Here is a 22,452-nt window from a genome sequence, read left to right as displayed (position 1 = left end):
CCCAAGCTCCAATGGGCAATTATATATGTCTTTGATTAATAAAAAATGGAGCAATGAATGAATACTTAATCAACGCAGTCTGGCGGGTAAAATCTTTCACAACCTGGGCCGGGGTGAGGCAGGGAGTAATCAAAGGGATCTTTGGGGTTGAAACCAGGGAGGGGGAGGGCAGTGGTGTGGGTTCTGGAAAGCTGTCCTTGGCTCTCTGATTCTATGCGGGGTGGGGTGGGGTGGGGCGGCTGCTGGCAGCCCTGAGAGCCAGAGATGAGGACCAGGGTTTGTGCTGGTGGACAAATGGGCAAACATGAATTCTGCGGCCACGCAAGTGGGCAAGGTAAAGCACTGAAACAGGGCGCGTGTGTGTGTCCGCGCGGCCGCAGGTAGCCATCTGTGTCCTCGGTGTGTGCTGGGCGTCTGTGCTTTCCTACGCGGGTCTCCCCGCGTGAGCCACAGTTTTGAAACGAATTTGGTTAGAGGAAGGCGGAGAGGCGAACGGACCAGGAGGCTGAGCGAGGATCAAGAGAGATGGAAACAGGCGCGGCTGCGGCCGGAGAGAGAGAACGGAGCGAAGATCCCAGGCCTGGGCGGAAAGGCGCGCGAGAGACGGTGAGCGGGGGGAGAAAGGAAGTGCCAGGAACCGGGGCGGTGGACCTCCCCCGACGCCGCCCCGCGGGTCAGGGCCCTTCCGGACGCGGCGGGGGGTGAGGGCGGGGCTGGGAGGGGCGGCGAGAGGCGCGAATCCAAAAGGCGCGGGGCGCGGGCGGCGCGGGAGTCCCAGCGAGGAGGCCTGCGGGGTAGGGCTCCGGGGCCGCGTGGCGCGGAGGTGGGAGGCCGGGGATCCCCGCGGCGCCCGGCCGGGGGTGGGGGGTGGGGGTGGGGGGTGGGTGGGTGGGGTGGGGGGGCGCCCGCGTGCGGAGAGGGTGCGCGTGCAGGAGCAGGGGCGCGTGGGGCTGCGGGGGTGCGGATCTCGGGGCGGCCTTTCCACAGAGGGTCACGGAGGGTCCTGTTGGAGTTGGGTGTTTTCAGCTTTAGATTGGTCTGTGTCGTGGTGAACTAGCCCTTGTGACCTTGGGCAAGCCGACAACCTCCCGTGGCCCTTTTATTCCCTTGTTGGTAACCTGGAGAAAACGAGACAGCTAACGTTGACAGGTGGTTGTGAGCCTGCGACGACCTCCGTGAAGTGTCCCCCCCCCCCCCCTGCCCCGCGCCAGTCACCGCTGTTTCTATTTTTGTGGACAGTCTTCAGAATCAGGCTCCGTTTTTGCGTCCCCAGGTGCTGCCATTGTGGGCTGGAGAGGCTTTTTGCAGCTATTTCCAGCAGCTGGCCCCTTTCTGCACCTCTTCCAGAACCCTTCGTCCCCCTCTGTCTTTCCCGCAAGCCCCCTGTACTAAGCGGCCTCTGCTTGCTTTTTACAGGGTCCAGAGAATCGCCCCACCGCTGTCTCTTGCCCAGGCCGGCAAAAAGGCAGAACCGGAGCCTACTTGAACGGAAGGGCTTGGCGGAGGAATTTTCCAAAGGCCCAAAGGCCAGCCGTTGAAGCACTGGTGATCAGCCCCGGAGGCCCCGAGTGAGATTTGGGGACCGGCTCCACCTCAGGCCATGCCAAGCCAGGGTCTACCCCTCCGAGTGGCCACCCTGCTGACCGGGCTGCTGGAATGCCTTGGCTTTGCTGGAGTCCTCTTTGGCTGGGCATCGCTCGTGTTCGTCTTCAAAACAGAGCATTACTTTGAGGAGCTATGTGAACCAGATGGCGCGCTGATGGGCAATCTTACGGGGCAGGCTGGTAAGGGACTCCTCTAGGAAAGCAGTCTGGTTCCCAGGCAGTGGGAAGGGGTTGGGGGGGGATTCTGCACCCCCCTCCACCTTGTGCCAGCTTTTCTGGGGTGAGAGGAAAGGACTGTCACTCTCCTGGTGTAGCAGGTGCCTGGAAGTACCAGCCCCTGAGGGCTAAGTAACCTATTTCAGCTCCCTGAGGTCTCCCTTTCTCTCCTCCAGACTGCAAAGCCCAGGATGAGAAGTTCTCACTCATCTTCACCCTGGGATCCTTCATGAACAACTTCATGACATTCCCCGCCGGCTTCATCTTTGACAGGTTCAAGACCACCGTGGCTCGTCTCATAGCCATGTAAGTCCCAAAGGCCCGGGCCTGGGCACAGATGGGACAGAGGAATTCTTTTGGCAGCAGCCATGCTTGGGGGAGTCACAGCTGGGCAACAGGGCCGCCCTGCCCAGCCCGGTCCCAGCAACTGTCAGAAACAGCCCAGGATGTGGACTGCTTAGATCCATTCTTTTCTCTGCACCCCTACTCCCCTTGCTTCTGCCCTGTTTTTCTTTTGTTCCTTGTGATTGTGTATTTGAATGGAGCTGGAGCCCAGGCCGATTTCCTTTGAGGGCTGGCTTGGTGCCTGGGTTAGAATAGCGGAAGTGAAAATTGTCACTCAGGGATCCTACCAGGCCTCACGTCCAGGTCCATTACCATCTCACCCCCACCCCCATGTCAACCCCCAGAGACCTAGTAAGGTCTCCTGCATACCCCTCATGGTGGGATCTCCTGACCCCCGGACTGGAGCAGAGAAGTGGGGGTTTCACAGAGGGGGAGGCACCTCATCTCACTCAGACAGGATATGCCACAGTAGCTGGCCAGCTTCAGCGATAAGCAGTGGCCTGCCAAGGCCTTAATAGACCTAGAGCAGGTGCCTCCTGGCAGATGTTTGGAACCTGAGTTATCAGACAGAGGGCCTGGAGGGCTGGCTGATAAAGCGGGTTCCTGCTCTCTAAGCCTCTGGGTGTGGAATGACTTGATCTCAGTCTGTCCTTGGCTCCCTGTCTCCTCCTCTTCTTCCCACCCCTTCCTTGGTCCCCTCCCTCGTCTCCAGCCTTAGCATGTTAGGGAAAACTCTGTCTGTCCTGTGTTTCTCTTTTACTTTCACATAGAACACATCAGTTCTGATACACCTGGTCACCACGTGTGTGGGTTTCTCCCCCACACCAAGCAATTCTTTGACATCGGCTGGATGTACTATAATGTAACTCCATTCTGACCCCATCTCCCTGGAGAGTGTGTCAGATCCTGCAGGTTTGGGGCTGTCCCACAAGACTGCCCCCTACTTCAGATGCCCATGGCAAGTTGGTGGGTTCCTGGGTTACCCATGTCTGTCTGGCTTGGCTGCAGATCCAAGGTTCCCATGACCTCTTTGGACTGGATTATTTGCTAGAACAGCTCACAGAACTCGGGGAAACATTGGTGTTTACCAGTTTATGAACAGATATGATAAACGATACAGATGAAAGCATACAGGTTCAGAAGCTCTCTGAGCCCCATCCTATTGGGATTTTGTGGAGTCTTCTTCATGTTGGCTTGATCAGTTATTAACCATTTCCAGCCCTTCTCCCCTCTCTATAGAAGTGCGGTGGCGGTGCGGGGGGGGGGGGTGTTGCTGAAAAATGCCAGACTTCCAATCCTGACCAATGTTTGCTCTTTCTGGTGACCAGTCCCCATTTAGGAGCAATCCGGGATCCTACCAGAGTCACCCCACTGGAACAAAAAATGCGCTTGTGCTCTTATCATGGAAATTTACAAGGGTTTTGGGAGCCCTGTGTCAGGGACCCAGGACAAAGACCAAATATGTATTTCTTTGTGTAAGCCACAATATCACAGGGTAGCCCCTGGTCTTTGAACACTGATCCCTCATAGCAGAAACAATCGTAAAGGTTGAAAGGTCCTGGCCCATTAACAGAAACACATTCAGTCATTAATAACTATGCAGTCCATCATCAGACCATCTGAAAAGGTCTCCCAGGGCCACTTAAGCTCATGGGCTTCTGTTTGATCTTGTGAGGTTCCAAAAGCAGGAGTGATCTCAGCAATACATCCCTTCACCCTTCAGGCATCCAGTATAATTGAGGGAAGAGACAAGATCCTGTCTTGCCCTGAGCCTCTTTCCGAGTCTTCACACTCATTTCCCTCCTTATAGAAGCTGCTTATTCACCCCCTTATTTTCTGATTTTCCTTCTCTCCGTTGATACCAGTAACTGTTCTGCCTCTGGAAGGGATGTTAGGTTTGGCCACTGAGCCAGTCTGCAATACTCACGCAGCAAGTGTCTTCCCGTTCAGGTGAGGTGACGGAGGCCCAGAACCAAGCGGGCTCGCTGTCCCACCAGGCAAGATGGCTGCCTTCCCGGTTCCCTGTTCCAATTTTGGCAGATAGAGGGAAAGCACTTAGGAATTGGAACACAGTGGTTAAGAACACAGTTTTCTTGCTTAGGACTCATCTCTGCTTCCAGTCCTGGTATTATCAGCCTAGTCCTGTGACCCCAGCATGAAGAGGGGGCAAGGTTCGGCTAACCACAGTGCTAATAGGGAACCACTTCCCACTCAGACACCCTGTCCGTTCCCCGTGTGAGAGAGACAGCCACTTCACAGACAGCCTGTTTGAACATATTTGTTCTCCCGTTTTCGTGCACCCCTCGAATGCCACAGTGACTTCCGTAGGACTGTGCCCCATCTGGCCAGGTTTCTAGTCCCCTCCTGTGTGACCGAATGGCAAGGCCATGGGCCACTGCCCCCAGCTCTGTAAGAACCCGAACATACTGGCCTTTTCAGTGATAGGTCTCTTTCCTCTTTTGTAGGACAGCAGCATGAGGGTCATGCAGCCTGCTGAGCTGATCTGTTTTTACCTTTTTGGATCAGGGCAGTAGCCTTCCAAACAGGATGTGGTTGTCCATTCGCCTCGGCACACAGCCAGGGAGCTCTGTGTTGGCCAATGGAGGGTTCTTTGTAGGGCACCTTCCAAGAAGCAGTAGAGTCCAGCTGCTCTCCACACATTCCAGAGTCGGTCACGGGCGGGGAGAGGCTCCCTGGTAGTGGTTTCTCCTCCTCACATTCCCCAGACAACACGATCCTGTCTCACCACGGCTATTTTCAGTTTGGAATTCTTGCCATGGCCATCCCCATTGGAGCATTTCTCCGATATCATCTCAGACATCGTGGGTCTTTCATGTTTGAAGATCATTTTATGTACCTTGGCTATCGTGTGGATTCAATTAATGTCTGATAGCAAGAGGATAAATGCCCCGGAAATGGAAATTCTCTTGTCCAAGCTCCCAGTGGTTGCTGCTGGGAGGTGCCCACAGGCTTTTGCCATAAGCCCCCTTGTGGGCTCCCCACAAGGGTTACGGCACAGAGCATTCATCCCTGACTGACACTCTGCCTTCTGTCCTACACCGTCAGGGCTCGGGCATTCTCACTGGTTCCCAGCGCACAGGTCCAGTTGACAGGACAGGAGGATTTAGGATTTAGACACCTTCTGTTCCAGAGCGCTGGCGGGGGGAAAAGCCTTCCCCGGTCACACCCAGGGTCCAGCCCCAGGATCCAGTGTCAAGGAGACACAGCCCCTTCTCACAAAGCCTGTTCAAACATTCTCCTATAAACATTTCCCTTTCTTCTAGGAACTCTGACTTTCCTTCCCGCAGCTTCCTTAGGACTTGGTCAGCAGGCGATTTCCAACATTAGGTGGGGAAGTGCTCCCAGCCACACATAGTCTCTCATTGTGAAACATCGGGGAAAGGAGACACGACGTCTTTACAGAGAGCGTGTTTCAACACTGCAGCTTTCATAAACCTACCAACTCCTAGGTTTATGTGCTCCTAGTCTAACTGAAGCCCACGGCCAGGCTTTACCAGCAGATTTTGATGCCTCAGTGGGTGAGGTTCCCCTTACCAGGGAGCCCTGGGAACTTCTCTTCTCTACCCCCTGCCTGTTTTGGCTCTTCTGTGCAAAAGGCTTTGGGGCCAAGATGAGGGGTAGAGTCAAGGGAGACTGGTCCTTCTGTGAGTCTGGAACCTGGTGAATCTAACGATTGCCCCCAGCAATTGCTGGTTGGGTTTCTTCCTTCCTTCCTTTCTTTCTTTCTTTTTTAAAGATTTTATTTATTTATTTGACAGAGAGAGATCACAAGCAGGCAGAGAGGCAGGCAGAGAGGAGGAAGCAGGCTCTCTGCTCTCTCTCTCGAGCCGATGCGGGGCTCGATCCCAGAACCCTGGGATCATGACCCGAGCCGAAGGCAGCGGCTTAACCCACTGAGCCACCCAGGCGCCCCACTGGTTGAGTTTCTCACTGTGACCTCTCTGTATTCTGGCTTTTAACGTTTTTCCAAATGGGAGCAAGCAGACTGGACTTGTTTGCAGGCACTTTAATGCTGGGGGCTGGCAGGGGTCCCCAGCCTTTGGCAGTGCCTGTATTAACACCTTCTTTTTAACCCCAATAGCTGTCGGTTTCATTTATCCTACATTTCTATAACCATCTGGAGATTTCCACCCAGCGAAGATGATCCCACGACTCTCCTGTTTCCTCTTTGTTCTACTCCCATCAATATTTGCTTTACTCCCCTTATTTTTTTTTTTTTTTTAAGATTTTAATTGTTTATTTGAGAGAGAGAGATGAGGGGGGAAAAGGTCCGAGGGAGAAGCAGACTCCCTGCAGAGCTGGGAGCCCGATGTTGGGACTCGATCCCGGGACTCCAGGATCACGACATGAGCCGAAGGCAGCCGTCCAGATTCCCCAATAGTCCCCTTATTCTTTTTTTTTTTTTTTAAGATTTATTTATTTATTTAGTTATTTGTCAGACAGAGATCACAAGTAGGCAGAGAGGCAAGCAGAGAGAGAGAGGAAAGCAGGTTCCCTGCTGAGCAGAGAGCCCTATATGGGGCTCGATCCCAGGACCCTGGGATCATGACCTGAGCTGAAGGCAGAGGCTTTAACCCACTGAGCCACCCAGGTGCCCCGCCCCTTATTCTTAATAACCATGTAAAAATTTCTGCCCTACAGCCAGTCTCTCGATTCTCCCCTCTGCCAGTCCCCATTCTTTTGTTAATTAACCTAATATATTTATTAGCACCTAGAAGACCCAGGAAGGGAAAGTGAGCCAGGGATACGGGTTTTTGCAGCAATGGCTTTATGGGGTGCCCATGTGAAAGGGGCCTCCTTCACCACAGCATTTACCACGACCTGGGCACAGGCCACCGTAAAGCCACGCCCACAAGGGCTTGCATACAAAGCATGGGGGCTGCGCCATCTGGGATGTTCCTGGGACAGGACCTTACAGCGGCCCCTATCTGTGCCCCCAGGAATAACCTCCCGTGTGTGTGGATCCCGAGCGAGCTCTAGGTCCTGCGTTAACCCTGGACAGGCCCTTCCACTCTGCAGCATTCAAAACCCAAGACACCACAGCCCCCAAATTAGTCACATTCCCACTCCAACTCAGGAAATGTTCTCTGGGAAGCTGAGATACCCATCCACAAAATGTAGCTGCAACTTCGCACAACAGTCCCCCGCCTGGATTCAGTTTTGTCATCCTCCCACACGGATGACCTTCTTGGGGACCAGAGGTCTTAGAGGGACTTTCGGTGACTCTGCATCATTTTTCCTTGGGGGTGACTTCGAGGCTAATGGCCAGACTCACACTGACCTGCATCTGACCCTGGTCTAGCATGCAGGGCTGATCTGGCACTCTCTTTTAATTTCATGTTAGCTATTATGGGTCACAGTAACCGGGCGCTTATATTTCCAGCTTTTGCTTATTACTTTGCACTTCCTGTGCATCCCGTGAACCCGGTCCCCGGGAGCTGGATCTGTTTTTGAATTCCAAATGGGTAACTTCTCCCTTTAGTGACTGATTGCCGTGCGTGACCCGTGGCCTCCCAAGAGCCAGGGCTCTTCATCCCGCACCCCCCCCCCCCCCGCCCAAGTACATGTTCCTTTGAGCTTGGGCTGTTCTAGCAAATCCCACTTCACTGCCACCAACTCTATTGGAAAGTCCTACATATCTCCTCGACTTTCAGCAGAAAAATTCCCTTCTGAGACATCCAGTCATGAGGTGGCTATGTGGATTCTCCCCACACCACATGATTCTTGGACACCAGCTGGGTGTCCTACGGTGTAACTCAGTTCTCACACCATCTCCCTGGTGAGCACTCAGATCCTACAGGTTAAGGCCGGGTGCCATAAGACTGCCCCCCACTTCAAATGCCATCACCGGGGGTAGGTCCCCAGTTTACCCACAACCTCAGTCTGATGTGGCTAGAAACAAGAGGTTCCCATGACCTCTTTTCCCTTGGGTTGGACTGTTTTCTAGAACAACCACAGAACTCAAGGAAACATTTGCATATGTTTACCAGTTTGCTAAAGGGTATGATAAAGGATGCGGATAAAGAACCAGATGGGCAGATATGTAGGGTGAGGTCTGGGAAGGTCCCGGGCACAGGAAGTTTTGTGTTATCTTCCTGGCAGGTGGTTGTACACACCAGCCCAGAAGTTCTCCTGTAGGCTTGGTCACTTATTAACCATTTCCAGCCCCTTTCCTCTTTTTGCAGAAGTAGACAGGCAGGACTGAAAATTCCAAGTGTCTAATTACAGGTTGGTCTTTCTGGCGACCAGCTCCCGCCAGGAGCCATCCAGGAGCCCACCCAGAGTTACCCAATCAGAACAAAGATGCTCTTAGTGCTCTTGTCACTGAAAACTTTACAGGTGTTTTAAGAGCTCTGTGCCAGGCTCTGGGGACAGGGACTGAATGCATATTTCCTATTACAAATTAGAATATCACACTTAGCACTGCTTCTCTTACCCCAGGCCTTGTAGGATCCCCAAACTGCTATGAAATCCCTGTAACCTTGGGGTTGTGGTCCTGAAATCACAGTGCCCTAGAACTTCTTGATCAGTCCATTCATTTCCTTTTGTAGAAAAGGTTGCTGAGGCCCAGAGAAGGGCAATGCCTTACCCAAGGTCACACAGCAAAGAGGAATTAGAACTCAGAAGTTTTGCCTTGGAGGCCGGGGGGCACTAATCCCGTTCTCCAAGGGATTAGGCTTTTGGGACCCCAAGTGGGAGGACCTTGGCTCTGTCTACTCTGTCCTTTGGACAACATTTCCCACCTCCCGTTGTGTGTTTCAGATTTCTCTACACCAGCGCCACACTCATCATAGCCTTCACCTCTGCAGGTGAGTACCGTCAGGTGGGTGGGAGGGATTTAAGCCTGGGGGCACCTGGTAGGTGGGGCAGGTGCCGAAGGTGAGGAGCGGGACACCCTGACCCCCACAGCTGTTCAGAGAACCACAGGCTTTGAGCTCAAGAGGCTCTTTGAGGGGGTTATTGCTGGTCTGTGAAACCAGTCTAGTCAACTGAGAAATGAGAAAAAATGAGGATAATGAAGAGACTGCTTCAGAGAGAATTTATTTGAAAGATTATATCCTTCCTTTTGTGTGTGTTAATGTGTTCTCTTCTTAAAAACGAAATGATAGGGGCGCCTGGGTGGCTCAGTGGGGTGGGGCCTCTGCCTTCGGCTCAGGTCATGATCTCAGGGTCCTGGGATCGAGCCCCACATCAGGAGGGGCTTCCCCTCTTCCCCTGCTCCCCACCCCCGCCTGCCTCTCTGCCTACTTGTGATCTCTTTCTCTGTCAAATAAATAAATAAAATCTTAAAAAAAAAAAAAACCCAACAAACCAAAATGATAGTGTGGAGGGTTATTTAAAAAAATAACCTTTGTTTAAAAAAAAAACGTATATTTTAAAGAGTATCCTTATGTAGCCTGTATTTTAAAAAAAACAAACCATATTTAAAAAAAATCCTTATGTAGTAGGGCAAACATTGACAGCCTTATTGTAGTCAGAAGTTTTCGTTTGAAATTTTACTTGTTGATGAACAGAGAATACTCCCAAAGTCTGAGAATTTCAGGCTGGTTCATTCTCCTGTTCTCCCATCACGTGAAGGAGAAGCTGGGTGGCAGAGAGATGGCTGGCCAAGACTTGTAGTGGGGAGCCCTCTTTCTGGTGTCTTGGTTATGCTGACCAAGTGTGGTGCCTGGCACGGAGGAGGCACTCCAGCTTTAAGGCACTCCAGAGCAGAGCTGAAAGAAAGGCTTCCTTCTTGGTCCCCCTACCCACTTTTTCTTCTTGAATGTTGTGGTAGGAGGATGTGATGGCTGGAGTTGTGGCAGCCATGCTGTGATTATGAGGCCACCAGCTGGAGGACATTAAGGATGAGTGAGTGGAAGAAATCAGATAATGTGGGTCCTCAACACCTCAAGCTGACCAAAGCTTCCAGGGAAGCACAATTCACGGCCGTTTCTTGCTTGGCTGTCACGGCACCCCATGAGATGGGAAGAGCCAGGACTGTTACTCCCATTTAATGGATGAGGGGACTGAGGGAGGGATTCAGAATCGAGCTCCAGTCCTGTGGTGAATTACAGGAAGCGCTCCGGGGCCAAATCCAGGCTTCTCCAACTGTATCCAGCATGAATGGAGGGGCTGCTTGGGGTTTAATGAGAGAAGGGAGCAGTGGTTTCACTCTGAGTCTTGCCTCTCGTGACGTCCAGACAACCAGGCCGGCCACCCAGGATCGCCTTTGGGCCCAGGAGACCTCCGATAGCTCCCTCTGCAGGGACATTTGGGGGAACCCTGACCACTATCTTAAGGTCCTCAAAGAATGCTAGCAGGCTGGCTAGAATTGGGGCCCTGCTCCCAGGATTGTTGGGAATTTGGGGCAGGTGGGAGCCAGAGTTTGGGACCCCATGTTGCTGCCCTGACACTGCCCCCCTCTCTCTTCCAGGCTCAGCCCTGCTGCTTTTCCTGGCCATGCCCATGCTCACCGTGGGAGGGATCCTGTTTCTGATCACCAACCTGCAGGTGTGAGCTCGCCCTGACCACGGGCCCCTGGCTGGAGGTCAGGTTGCAGAGGGTCGGGGGAGGGAGACACGAGCTCTTCTGCATTGGCCACTTCCAGTGGGGCTGGCTCAAGCCAGGACGGCGGATCCCAGGATGGAGGCGGGTCTGGGTATCATGAGGGCCTGGCACGTGCCCTGGGGACTGGAAGAACCGGCTCAGGAAGAAGTAAGTGACTCCCGTGTTCTCTAGGTTGGGAACCTCTTTGGCAAACACCGCTCAACCATCATCACCCTCTACAATGGGGCATTTGACTCCTCCTCGGCAGTCTTCCTTGTCATCAAGGTAAAAAATACCAGGGAGAAGCATGTATCCCACGCTTCCGTGCGCCAGACGCCTGTCTTGTGAACCTCACATGGTTTCTTTCCGTCGACCGTCCTGTGGCCAGTAGACACGACACTTAATTTGAACTCGAGCCTGGACCTGTCTGGTTCTGGAGCCTCATGTGGTAGTGGTTAAACTCTTCACAGCTGTCTAGGATTTCGGGGGAGAGGCTGTGATGCCCTTGGGCTGGTGTTGGACAGAGGCTGGGAGACCCGTGGAAGGGGGTGTTGCACTTGTGAGCTTCTGGTTTGGACAAGAACATGAGAAGTGGCCTGTGGGAGCGACATGGGCAGACACAGAGGCCTCTCCAACTCTCCCAAAGGCTGCTTTGGGGGGACTAGGGAGATGGGCTGTTCTAGTGCTGTTAGTGGCCCCTACCTGACTGCCTTTCTGCCTTCTTCATTGCTCATAATTCCATCTGGGCAGTGTGGTCCCCAGTCTAGAGGATGAATCCTGATTGACCTTAGCCAGCGGGGGCAATCCCTTTTCCCCTGGTTAGTGATGGCTAGAGGTGGTCATACTATACAGAGTTTAGGGCATATTTTCCTTCCCTGGTGGAAGGTGAGAGCAGAACTGAGAGAAAGGCTTCCTTTTTGGTCCCCCTACCCACTTTTTCTTCTTGAATGTTGTGGTAGGAGGATGTGATGGCTGGAGTTGTGGCAGCCATGCTGTGATTATGAGGCCACCAACTGGAGGACATTAAGGATGAGTGAGTGGAAGAAATCAGATAATGTGGGTCCTCAACACCTCAAGCTGACCAATTTAGGACTTCCCTCCAGGCTTTGGTTAGGCCAGAGGCAGCTGGCACAGCCCACGGGCTATGGGGGAAGAGAAGAGGATCTCTGGACGTGACACTAGCTAGCCTAGTCCCATGAGCACCTTGGCATTGAGGGTCACCCAGACCGCCATGGGCACTTACTCAAGCCTCTCTAGCACGGGTACAAGAGCCAGTTTCCTGGTTCCCCTGGGCATGCTTCCTTTCTCTTTTGCCTCTTTAGAGTTGGAAGGAGAGAGAGCATCAGAGCAGGATCTGAGTTCTTAGTTTAATCTGACCTTGTTGCTGCTGACTCTGACCTTGAACAGTTCCTTGCACCTCTCTGAACCTCGCTTTGACCCTCTATAAAAGGAGGAGGTGGGCTAGCTCAGTGGTTTCCAAACTGAGTGGAGGAGCCCTGAGGGGTTATCTGTGGTGTTAGGTGGTCGCCAAGGAGCATGAGGGGGGAGATGACTGGGGCCACTTCCCACTGATGTGTTTTATAAGTTGAATTTTTGTGTGAAATTTTCTTTGAGAAAAAGGACTTTGCTGCTACTAAAAAAATAAATAAATAAATAAAACGAAAAAGCAGTGGGCTCGCAGATCTCCGAGAGGGCACTTTAGGAGAGTCTCCAAGGCTGTGGGGCTCGGTGACACGCCCCCCTCCCCAACGCTGGTCGAGCCTCGGGGTGAGGGTGAGCCTCTGTGTGCGTCAGGTGTCCCTGATCAACATTCAAGAGCCTGTGACAGGCTGGGGTTCCAGCCCCTGCTGCCTACACTGACTCTTAAGTTTGGTAAAACACAGAACATAAAATTGCCTCTCTTAACCGTTCTTAAGTATACAGTTTAGGGACATTAAGTTCATTTATATTGTGTAACCATGACCCCTCTCCATCTCCAGAACTCTTTGCAACCTTGCAAAACTGAAACTCTGTGCCCATTAAACAGTGACTTCCTGTCCACCCCCTCCAGCCCCCGACAAGCACATTCTCTTTTCTGAGTCTGTGACTTGGACGGCTCTGGGCCCCTCCTGGACGTGGAAGCACGTCGTCCTTTTGTGACTGGCTTATCTCCTTCAGCATGGTGTCCTCGAGTTCGTGCTGTGGCCTGTGTCGGGACTTTTCAGGGGTGAATGCTGTCCCGTCATATGTGCAGGCCACAGTTCCTTTGCCCGTTTATCTGCAAATGGACACTGGCTTTGCTCCTGCTGTTTGGATGTTGTGAACAGTGTTGCCATGAACTTGGCTGTGATGCTGACTATCTTCCTCTTTCTTCTGCAGCTGCTTTATGAGCAGGGGATCAGTCTCAGGGCCTCCTTCATCTTCCTCTCTGTCTGCAGTGCCTGGCATGTTGTGCGTACTTTCCTCCTGATGCCCCGAGGCCACATCCCCTACCCACTGCCCCCCAACTACCGCTACGGGTAAGCACTGTGGTCTGGTGGTCATGGGCCCGAGCCCTCTGCCTGACCTGAGGGGGGAAGCCAGGCATGGGACAGATTGGCTAGTGGTGTGTAGGACAGCAACGCTGGGCCAGGCCTCCATCAGCTAGCAGTCGCTGCGTAACAAGCTACTCCCAAGCTCAGTCGTGTTAACCATTGAGCACTTACTGTTTTTCGTGAGTCTGGGTAGCCAGCTAGTTCTGCTGATCAGAGCTGGGCCTGGATGGTGTCGGTAGGGCTTGCTCAGGCGGCTGGTCATCTGTTGGGCTAGCTGGGGTGGCGGTGAGGATGGCCTCAATCACACGGGGTTGTCTGACAGTCCTTTGGGCTGACAAAGATCTGGGTCACGTGGCTCTCCTTCTTCATCAGGCTAGTGCCAGGTTCCAAGAAACTGTGCAGATGTGCACAGAATTTCTCAGAACTGGCCCAGCATCACTTCTGCTCCCTTGGGTTGGTGGAAGCAGCTCCTGGGGCCAGCCCAGACACAGGGGCTGGGGACCCCGTTGAGCGGCCAAGACCCATTGCAGAGGCTGGAGAACAGGGGAGGAGAAGACATGTGACCGGTTCTGCAGGCAGCAGCATAGGTGCTGGGGGAGGCATGGATTTATTGTTCCCTTACTGTTTGCCTGGTGCCCTCTGTTTGCATGGCATGATAATCCTCTCAGATAAATATCCTTATTTCTGTTTTCCAAATGAGGGAATAAGAGGCTCAGAAGAGCTAAGTGCGAGCCATGGTTCCACAGCGAGAAGGAGGCAGCGCTGGGATTCAGACCCCAGCCTGGCCCACTCTTCCCACATTTCCAGAATTTGCTCCCAGAATTTGCTGCAAGTTAAAATCACTGGAGATCTTTTTTTTTTTTTTTAAGATTTTATTTATTTATTTGACAGGCAGAGATCACAAGTAGGCAGAGAGGCAGACAGAGAGAGAGGGGGAAGCAGGTTCCCTGCTGAGCAAGGAGCCTGATGCGGGGCTCAATCCCAGGACCCTGGGATCATGACCTGAGCTGAGGGCAGAGGCTTAGCCCACTGAGCCACCCAGGTGCCCCAATCATTAGACATCTTTAGAAAATATGGAAGCTTGGGGGGTGCATGGGTGGCTCACTGGGTTGAGCATCTGACTCTTGATTTGGGCTTGGGTCATGAACTTGGGGTCGTGAGATTGAACCCCATGTCGGGCTCCCCACTCAGTGGGGCCTCTGCTTCTCTCTCTCTCTCCTCTTCCTCAGCCTTTCCCCGTTGGTGCTCGCTTTCTCTCTCTAAAACAAATAAATAAATCTAAAAAAAAAAAAAAAAGAATACAGAATCCTGGCTCCCATGCCTAAACATTTAGATTTAACTGGTCTGGGTAGGAGGGCTGCTGGAAGGTGTGTCCAAAGCATGATGAACTTTGGGAGCCCCTGCACTGTTCCCTGCGGCCTGACTCTCAGGCTCCGCTCACAGTCCTTGGGTTGGGCTGGGGGCTCCTGTGTCCGCAGCCTGTGCTCCGGGAATGACACCACCGAGGGGGAGAAGAACGCAGCTGAGTCCGACAAGGTAGAAATGCAGTCGAATGAGTTCCTTCCAGCAAAGGAAGGTGAGTCCTGCTGGCTGACTCTCTGCCCTTCAGGCCCTGCCTTTGCCCTGCGGCCGGCCTGGTTCTCTGCCTCCGGAGCCGCCCCGGGGACACAGCAGCATCAGGAAAGGTCCATCAGAGGACCTGTAGGGGCTTCTCAACGCCTGCCTCAACCCCTCTTACAGAGGGTCCACAGAGGGGCCCAGCTTCTGGGTCTTCTGTCTCTGTCCCTCTTTTCTCTCCCCTCGGCTCCTCATACCTCTGTCCTGCTCCCTGACTCCTCTCCCTGCTCCATCTGCTCTGGGTTTTTGGTTACAAACATCACAGACTGCTGCTGGCAAGGTAAAAGCAAGAACAGGATTCTGGGATGCTCACAAACCCAAGGGAAACATGAACTTGCCAGGCTCTGGGAAGAGGAGCACCCAGATGCCTCTGGGGACCCCCAGACTAAAATCATGGCCGGTTAGCCCTGGGTGAGGAGCAGGGCAGCTCGTTCAGAGTCCTACCTGGACCTTGAGGACTGAGGCAGGGCCCCGTTTCGAGAACAGACTCAGGATCCCCGTACCGAAAGCAGGGGAAGGGTCGTGGGGCTGCTGAGACACTCCCTTCCCCTTGAATGTCCACGTTCTCTTCTCCTTGTCTTTCTCGTCACCACGCCGGCTGAGAAAGGGCTGGTACAGGAAGCGTCATTGAGTCCAAGCTGTGAAAGGGAGACCGGGGTTCAGCGGGACAGAGGAGGGCGTGCGTGGGTCACTGCGGTGGGGGCTGGACAACGAAGATATCCAGGTGGGATGGGCCGGCTGCAGGCCGCGCGGGGAACATGCCGGCTGTGGTCTGGGAGGAAGAGGAGGTGAGCTCGCTCCTTAGCCGGGCCTGCGCGCCCCGCTCCCCTGCTTTCTCATAATCCATGCCCACATCCTTCCATCCTGTCAGAGACACTAGAACCTGGCAAGCAGCAGGAGTCCCGCTCTTTCTGGCGCCACGCACTCTCTCAGCGCTTTGTCTGCCACCTGGTGTGGCTGTCCGTGATACAGCTGTGGCACTACCTCTTCATCGGCACCCTCAACTCGCTGCTCACCAACCTGGCGGGAGGCAACAGAGTGCTAGGTACGTGGTGGGGGTGGGGGGCGGCCCACCTGTGCGCCCAGCTGGGGACTCGGATCCTGGAGGCCAGGGTGCTGAGCTCAGCAGGGGTGCGTGCTCCAAGCAGGGGTGCAGGGAGGAGGGACAGGCAGGGTGGGGGCAGGCTGGGAGAGAGTCCTCTCCTGTGAGGCAGTGCTGGAAACGTCTTACCACCGAGGCCCTCTCTGCCCTCTGCAGTCAGCACCTACACAAATGCCTTCGCCATCACTCAGTTCTTTGGGGTGCTGTGTGCCCCCTGGAACGGCCTGCTCATGGACCAGCTCAAGCAGAAGTACCAGAAGGAAGCAAAAGACAAAGGTGAGGCCTGGGCTGCAGCGGGTCCGGGAACCAGGAAGGGAGGAGTCTTCATGCATGGCCAGAGCTACCTTCTCCTGTGTTCTCAATCTTTTTCTGGCATCCGTCCGTCCGTCCGTCCATCCATCCCTCCATCCACTAGTCGCGGAGTGTCCGTCAGTGCCAATCATTCCAGATTCCACCATGGACCAGACAGATAGGTCCTCGTTCTCAGGCCGTCCTCAGTCTAGAGAATGAAGGGTGAGGAATCAGATGTCGCCAGCCACGAAGTCGGCTCATAGGGGGCGGTAGGGACACAAAGAAGGGCACCTAGCCTATTCTGCGTGAGGGTGGACTTGCAGTCCCGGAAGGCTTCCAGGAGGAAGTGGCTTCTCAGTCGAGGTCTGAAGGGTGAGCAAGAAGTGAGGAGATGAAGAGGAAGGCCCTGGGAGAGCAGCCCAGGAATACAGTGGGGTCAATGTGATGAAGAGAAAGCAAAATATTGAAGAATCCCAGAGAGGAACTCGAGCTGGCTGGGGTGCTGAAAAGGGCCTGACTAGAGGGGAGAGGTGAGAAGAGGCAGGCGGCTGTGCCTAGGAGCATGGAGACAGCCCTTGGATGCTACTGGAGGAACAGAGGGGCGCTGAGTTACCCCGCTTACCCAGTGCAGCAACTCCTACCCTTGCTGGGGTATTTTACGACAAATCACAGGTATCAGATCACTTCGTCTGTAAACACTTCTGTCTGTGTCTCTCACAAATAAGGCCCTTTCTATTGAAACATCACCATAATATCATTACCCTTAAAAAAAAACCCCAGTAATTCTTTAATGCCTTCTAACACGCAGTCCTGTTCTGATTTCCCAAAGGGTCTCAGATACGCCTTTTTATGGTTTGTTCATGTTAGGGTGCACGCAGGGTCCACGCCATACATCTGGTTGATGTGTCCCTCCTCCCTTCTGTTTCAGTCTGGGCGTCCCCTCCCCTCCCCCCACCTTTTGTTTTTCTGGCTGTTTGTTGGAGAAACTGGGTCATTTGTTCTATCACATTTCCTCCAGATTGGATTTGGCATCTTTTGGTATCACTGAAAAATGCTTAGCTGATTGGATATTTCCTGTAAACAGGCGCACTGGAGGCTTAAGGAGATGCCGTTGAGTATTTTTTGGCAAGCAGGCTTGGGAGGCGGAGCTGCGGGCTTCCTCGGGCTCCTGACGGCAGGGCCCCCGGTCCCAACTGTCCCTGTTCTTACGATGTTAGGATTGATCGGTGGGTCCAGACGTTGTCAGTCTGATGCACCCAGGACAGAGTTTCCCATCAGCTGCACGCGTAATGATTTTAGTAGCTACGGGTGATCGCTGCCGGGATCCATTATTTTATTAGGATTGCAAAATGGAGATCTTCTATTTCCGTCTTTCCTTCTGCTTTTGGCTGCTCCAGTTCCTCTGGAAGGACACGCTTTCCCCTATTGACTGCTTCGTCCTCTGAAATAAGCGCTCAGGGGGCGCCTGGGTGGCTCAGTGGGTTAAGCCTCTGCCTTCGGCTCAGGTCATGATCTCAGGGTCCTGGGATCGAGCCCCGCATCGGGCTCTCTGCTCAGCAGGGAGCCTGCTTTCTCCTCTCTCTCTCTCTCTGCCTGCCTCTCTGCCTACTTGTGATCTCTGTCTGTCAAATAAATAAAATCTTAAAAAAAAAAAAAGATTGAAATAAGCGCTCGGTTCTTCCTTCACGTACCGGTTCCAGAATAACGGCTTGGCGCCCTAGCAAGCTCCAGGGGGATGACTTGCCATTTCTCCTTTATTTAGCTGATTTCCTTTTACATGTCACTTCTTTTTTTTTATTATTATTATCACTGCTATTTTTAAAAGATTTATTTATTTATCTTAGAGGTGGGGGAGAGTGCATGAATGCGGCGGGTGGAGGGAAAGAAAAAGAGAGTCTCATGCAAACACCACACAGAGCGCGGAGCCCGATGCGGGGCTCGATCTCACGACCCTGAGATCGCGACCTGAGCTGAAACCAAGAATTGAATGCTTCACGAAAGGGGCCACCCAGGCATCCCCTAACACCATTTCCATTTTAAAGCCTCATTTTAAATATATTTGAGGCGTTCCAGTCCGTGTCAGTCACGATGATTCTGTATGCTCCGATCGGCCCGACTTTGGCTGTTGGGTATGTCCCCAACCCAGAACCAGCCAACCCAGAACCAGGGTCCTTGAACACGACGTCCCCAGCTGTAGAGAGCGTCTTACTCTCGGGCCCAGTGAGACAGCCAGGCCTGTTTCACGGGGTGCGTTTCCTGCCCCGGGCCTGAAACAGCCATTTCCTCAAGCCGTCCTGGGTCCCTTTAAGTGGGAAGCGGTATTTAAAGCCTGCAGTCCGGCTGCTTGGGCTTCCCGTTCTGCTGGGTCATCTGTGTTTTTAGGCCTTGGACAGAGAGGTAGGACGTACTGATATTTTAACTCATAGCTTACTTTGATTTTACTCTTGATTTTATATCTGCGTCTTTTCCTCTGAAGGTCGTAGCTCCTAACGAGGCTACAGATGTGTAGTGTCTGTGGGTCTGCTGTGCTGCCCACTATGCACACATGCCCACATAGAGCATTTTTATTATTTTTTTAAAGATTTTATTTATTTATTTGACAGAGAGAGACCATAAGTAGGCAGAGAGGCAGGCAGAGAGAGAGAAAGGAGGAAGCAGGCTCCCTGCTGAGCAGAGAGCCTGATGCGGGACTCGATCCCAGGACCCTGAGATCATGACCCGAGCCGAAGGCAGCGGCGTAACCCACTGAGCCACCCAGGCGCCCCACATAGAGCATTTAAAAAAAAAAAAATGTATTTTATGCATCACGCTTGGTTCCGCAGTATCTGTGTTATTCGTACCAATACACCTGCTGATGCCACCGCCCCTCCTCCCCTCCCTTCCTCCGTCCCCCCTCCTGGCTCTCAGTCCCGTGGTGGCATCACAGTGATGTGGAGGGAGCCTGGCCCAGGTGGTGGCCGGTTGGGGGCTGTTTGCTGTCGGGAGCTCTCACCCTCATGTGGCATGGCGTGCCCGGCTGTGGGGCAGAGGGGCCAGAGCACGTGGCCCCTGCTGGAAGGCCACTGACACGATCCAGGCAGGTGCTGCTGGAGGCCTGCAGCAGGCTGAGGCACTGGGGAAGAGAGCAGTGGATGCATCTGAATGGCATTTAGGGGGTGAATGATCAGGGCTCTCGGATGCATCAGCGATGAACAGGTGGGCGGGAGTTTCTGCCTGCACAGTGGGTGGGCGGTGGCTCTGCCCCTCCTCCCCTCTATGTGCCCCGTCCCTGCCCTCCTCTGTGCTTGCCTCCACGAAGCCTCTTCTTCCCTTTCAACCAGGGTCCTCAGCCAGGACAGTGGCCCTGCGCTCCGCGGTGCCTTCTCTGGCCCTGACGTCTCTCCTGTGCCTGGGCTTTGCCGTCTGTGCCTCGGTGCCCATCCTGCCCCTCCAGTATGTCACCTTCATCCTGCAAGTGATCAGCCGCTCCTTCCTGTACGGGGGCAACGCCGCCTTCCTCACCCTCGCGTAAGTGGGCTTGGGCTGCGTTACCCTACAGGGGACGCGCTGGCACAATGGGAGGTGTGCCGGAGGGAAAGAAGTCAGGATGGACCTGGGGGTGGTCCGGTGAGGGAGGCGGTATCTGGGAGCAGGTGTAGAGGGTGAGGTAGAGCTAGGGGTTGGTGGGAGGGATAGAGCGTTCATGAACTTAAACCTTCAGATCAGCTCTCCTATCTGCCTCTCATCTACCTGGTGAACTCCTATTCACCCTCCAAGGCCCATTTCTGGTTAATTCAGGGAAGAGTGAGGAAAAGAGTGTCTTATTCTCCGTCCACTTGGCGCTCTGTTCTTGCTTCCTTCGCTAGCACAAAGTGATGTTTATGTGTCTGTCTTTCCCTTGAGACCTCTCGAGGCACAGCCTGTGTCTGGGTCCCCAAATAATGACTTTTCTGTGTTCTGTGGCTTGAGTCAAGGTGAAGGGGGAAGGGCTGTGTGGGCACGGGAGGGTGAAGCCAGGCCTAGGACAGGGGACTTGGGAGCAAGTGGCTGACCCAGGCTCACCATGGCCAGGCTCCTCCTTGGAGGGAAGGTCCTGGGAGCTCACTGGTCTGTCTCTTTCCCCAGTTTCCCTTCAGAGCACTTTGGGAAGCTCTTTGGGCTGGTGATGGCCTTATCAGCCATTGTGTCTCTGCTCCAGTTCCCTATCTTCACCTTCATCAAAGGCCCCCTCCAGAATGACCCGCTCTACGTGAGTACTAGGGGTGGGGAGGTGTGGCCCTGGCCTTAGACCAGCAAGGACATCCAGGTTGGGACACCTCAGTGGGGCCCCAGCAGGGGGCGCCCCAAATCTGTCTGAGATGGTTCCTGCAGGACTCTTTCTGCAGAGGGCTACATCCTTGGTTTTCTTTCAAACTGGAGTGGCAGAGTACCCTGTCCTACGGCAGGGGTCCCCGAAACCACAAGACTAACATGACATGGCTTCTAAGAGAGTCCATATCATTGGAAATTTGGGGAGAAAATATTTTTTATGTGTGGGGAAACACATAGACATATTCTGGAGGAGAATGTAAAATTCTTACTGATTCCAAGTAAAAGCCCAAGATTTTAGAGATATTTCCTGCTTGTGGTGAGTGTGGGCTGAGCCCGGCTCTGGCTCTGGGGCAGCACTAGGCATTGGTTGGTTCCCACTGTTGGTCCGAGGGGCTGGAGCTCTGTAATCTCACCCCTGCATCCCCACACCGGAGGGGGGTATGTGCTTGTGGGCCCAGCCCTGGGAGGAGGGGGTGGGCATGGTTCTCCACCTTTTGGTAGAATGAAGACCTAGGTTCAGTGGTTGGGGTTCTGTGATTTCCATATTCAGAAGCACGTAGCTAAGGAGCAGAAGTTTTTTGACTTTGAATTCAGTATTCTGACCAGTGCACAGCTCTCTTAGCCTCATCTAAAAAAAGATCAGCGATGTGTAGAGCAGGAGTTTAAGTCAGTCATTGGGAGACACACACAGAACTGAACTAAAAACTGGGGAGAATTTCTTGGTTGTGGTGTCAGACAATTCCAACTGTATTCAGGAGACTCGTGTTCTAGTGACTGTCCCCAGCTTCCTGTGTGACCTTGAGCAGGTCATTGAGTGCTCTTGAGACCTGTGTTTCTTCTTCATCTGTGACATGGGCACACGATGCCTCCCCTACTCTGCTCCACAGGGTAGAGTGAAAAATGACTGAAGGCTTTCCCTGGGGCCCCGTAGTGACTGAGGAGAATGGGGAGGCTGCACCCGGTGAAATTCTGGTCCCTTTGGTGGTGGTGGCTGCCGCTCAGAGTGCTAGACCTCACCTGCCCCCTCTCCCCTCCCTGCTCCCTGCCAGGTGAATGTGATGCTGGTGCTTGCTACTGTGTTGACGTTCATCCACCCCTTCATGGTGTACTGGGAGTGTCGGCGGGAAAAGAGCTCTCTTGCAGCCGCCTAGCTTGGAAACTGTCGCTCCTCAGCCCTGACAATGCTCTGTTAATCTTTCCCCACCTTTGAGGACCCTGTGTCCAGGAGCATTTGACCTGCCCAGACTACTTATATTAATTAGCCATTATTATTATGATTTTTTTTTAAAGACATATTTAGCTGCTATAAGACACCGGGATTTGCAGACTGTCCATTGTCACACTGATTGTTGTCCTATAGGCCTAGAGCCAAGGCCCATGGTGGCTCCTGGTTTTGGAGCAGGAAGCGCATGACTTTGGTAGACACTTGGTCTGGGGTGGGGGGAGTGATGGGATGAGGGAGAAAGCGTGTCACCTGCTTCTTTGGATCTCTTTGGCTGTGAAGCCTGTGTGTGCCGAGACCTTCACGCCAGGTAAGCCTCTGGGTGGAGAGTGAGCGGGTCGTGGCCTTGGCCGTCACGCCTGGCACTTAGAGGTGGGTCCCTCTGTGTTTGGGCATCATATAAAGCATTTCTCTGGGGAGTAATCTTATAGAGAAATAAAACCTCTCTGCCGAAGGCAACTCCCAGTGTGGCTTTCTAGGGTTTGGGCTGGAGTGTGAGTGTGCGTGCGTGTGTGCATGTGCGTGTGTATGCTTGCTTGTGCGTCCCTGAGGGTGCCCCCGCCTGGGAGACTGGACGCAGGAGTGGAGCATGGGGATATGGCTACAGCGCCCTGGACCCAGTAGTGGGGCGGACGCCCTCACCTGGTCCCTAGGGTCCCTCCATTCCTTCCGGTGCCTCCTCTTCCTCCCCATCCCCCAGCA

General features: G+C 53.6%; 1 protein-coding gene across 3 annotated transcripts; it reads left to right on the top strand.

The window, feature by feature from the left end:
- Nucleotides 1-495: 495 nt before the first annotated feature.
- On the top strand, nucleotides 496-22,209 carry SLC43A3 (solute carrier family 43 member 3). Of its 3 annotated transcripts, none has more exons than XM_082747723.1 (13): nucleotides 496-606; nucleotides 1,417-1,784; nucleotides 1,997-2,126; nucleotides 8,949-8,995; nucleotides 10,603-10,679; nucleotides 10,908-11,000; nucleotides 13,074-13,213; nucleotides 14,707-14,804; nucleotides 15,717-15,890; nucleotides 16,104-16,223; nucleotides 19,559-19,745; nucleotides 20,343-20,466; nucleotides 21,578-22,209. In XM_082747723.1, the coding sequence occupies exons 2-13, from the start codon at nucleotides 1,601-1,603 to the stop codon at nucleotides 21,677-21,679; spliced, it is 1,476 nt and encodes a 491-aa protein (XP_082603849.1). In that variant the 5' UTR covers nucleotides 496-606; nucleotides 1,417-1,600; the 3' UTR covers nucleotides 21,680-22,209. The 3 variants fall into 3 exon arrangements, with proteins under 3 accessions (XP_082603849.1, XP_082603848.1, XP_082603850.1); XM_082747722.1 differs by lacking the exon at nucleotides 496-606 and adding an exon at nucleotides 648-794; XM_082747724.1 differs by lacking the exon at nucleotides 496-606 and adding an exon at nucleotides 1,096-1,273.
- Nucleotides 22,210-22,452: the final 243 nt, after the last annotated feature.

Source organism: Mustela nivalis (assembly GCF_964662115.1).
Source record: "Mustela nivalis genome assembly, chromosome: 9".
NCBI lineage: Eukaryota > Metazoa > Chordata > Mammalia > Carnivora > Mustelidae > Mustela > Mustela nivalis.
The sequence above is the reverse complement of the archived record's forward strand: the minus strand, read 5'-3'. Positions and strand labels throughout refer to the sequence as shown.